The 972-nt window shown below is 45.6% G+C and overlaps 1 protein-coding gene across 1 annotated transcript; it reads left to right on the forward strand.

The window, feature by feature from the left end:
• LOC100496405 lies at positions 1-759 on the forward strand. The gene has a single exon (XM_002942999.5). It carries the CDS (start codon positions 1-3, stop codon positions 619-621), a length of 621 nt encoding a protein of 206 aa, XP_002943045.1. The 3' UTR covers positions 622-759.
• The last annotated feature ends 213 nt before the right edge of the window (positions 760-972 follow it).

The following is a 972-nucleotide window of genomic DNA, read 5'->3' on the forward strand; positions in this document are numbered from 1 at the left end:
ATGGCGCTTGAGAATCCGCACAATTGGGACAGTGACAGTGACAGTGACGATGAATTCAAAGTACAAGGAGATGAAATACCAAAGTACAGGAATCGGGTGAAAAAAGAAATTCGTCAAGGATATAAAATATCCAAAAAACCTAATGTAAAGCTAGTAGGCTTGTCAGCAAGCGCATCTTCTCTCCTTGATATCATTGATACGTTCGACAGACCAGGCGAGGCTTCTGCAGTTGGTCCCTATGCTGAGTCGGGTTCCTACGCCCATGGGGGGGGAGAGAATGAGCCTGGGAAACGGATCCCCAAGGTCGGAGCCTACGCTGGCGCTGGGGTGGGGAAGGCCAAGGCTGAATTTAGTGTGTTTGAGGCCGAAGCCAAAGGCCCCAATGCATCAGCTGCAGCAGAAGCCAAACCTTATTCATTTGGGGCAATAGCCAGAGCGGAGCTGGGAAGTGTATCCGCTGCTGCCGGCCCTTTAAAGGCCACTCTTGGCCTTGGGGTGGATACTGGGGTGAAGGTGGCAGTGGATGGGATTGAGGCAAAAATCTTAGGCACCGGGATTAGACTTGGTCCCAATACAAGTGTTTCTGTACTTGGCTCTGAACTTTCTTGTGTTATTTCATGATGTACTTGGATCCACTTATCAAGGTCCAAAAATGTCTTTCATTCATTCCCCTCCCATTCTTACTCCATGTAACCAATCATTAATCTTTCCCTGTGATATATCCACCCCCCCCCCCCAAATAAAAACATGCACTTTGTTTGCTACTAATAAATCTATAGAATTTCTTGGCGTCGGACTTTGTGTGGCAATGAGTTACTGTAAGAATATGGCGGCCGTGTATCCAAGGAACATCGGTTCTGCTGCAGTTCCATGTGTATCTGTGTGTAACGTGTATTAGATTAGAGTGTATAATAAGTGGCAGTTACACTGGTAATTATATATATATATTATTATAGAATTACAAATCACACA

Source organism: Xenopus tropicalis, chromosome 9, assembly GCF_000004195.4.
Source record: "Xenopus tropicalis strain Nigerian chromosome 9, UCB_Xtro_10.0, whole genome shotgun sequence".
NCBI lineage: Eukaryota > Metazoa > Chordata > Amphibia > Anura > Pipidae > Xenopus > Xenopus tropicalis.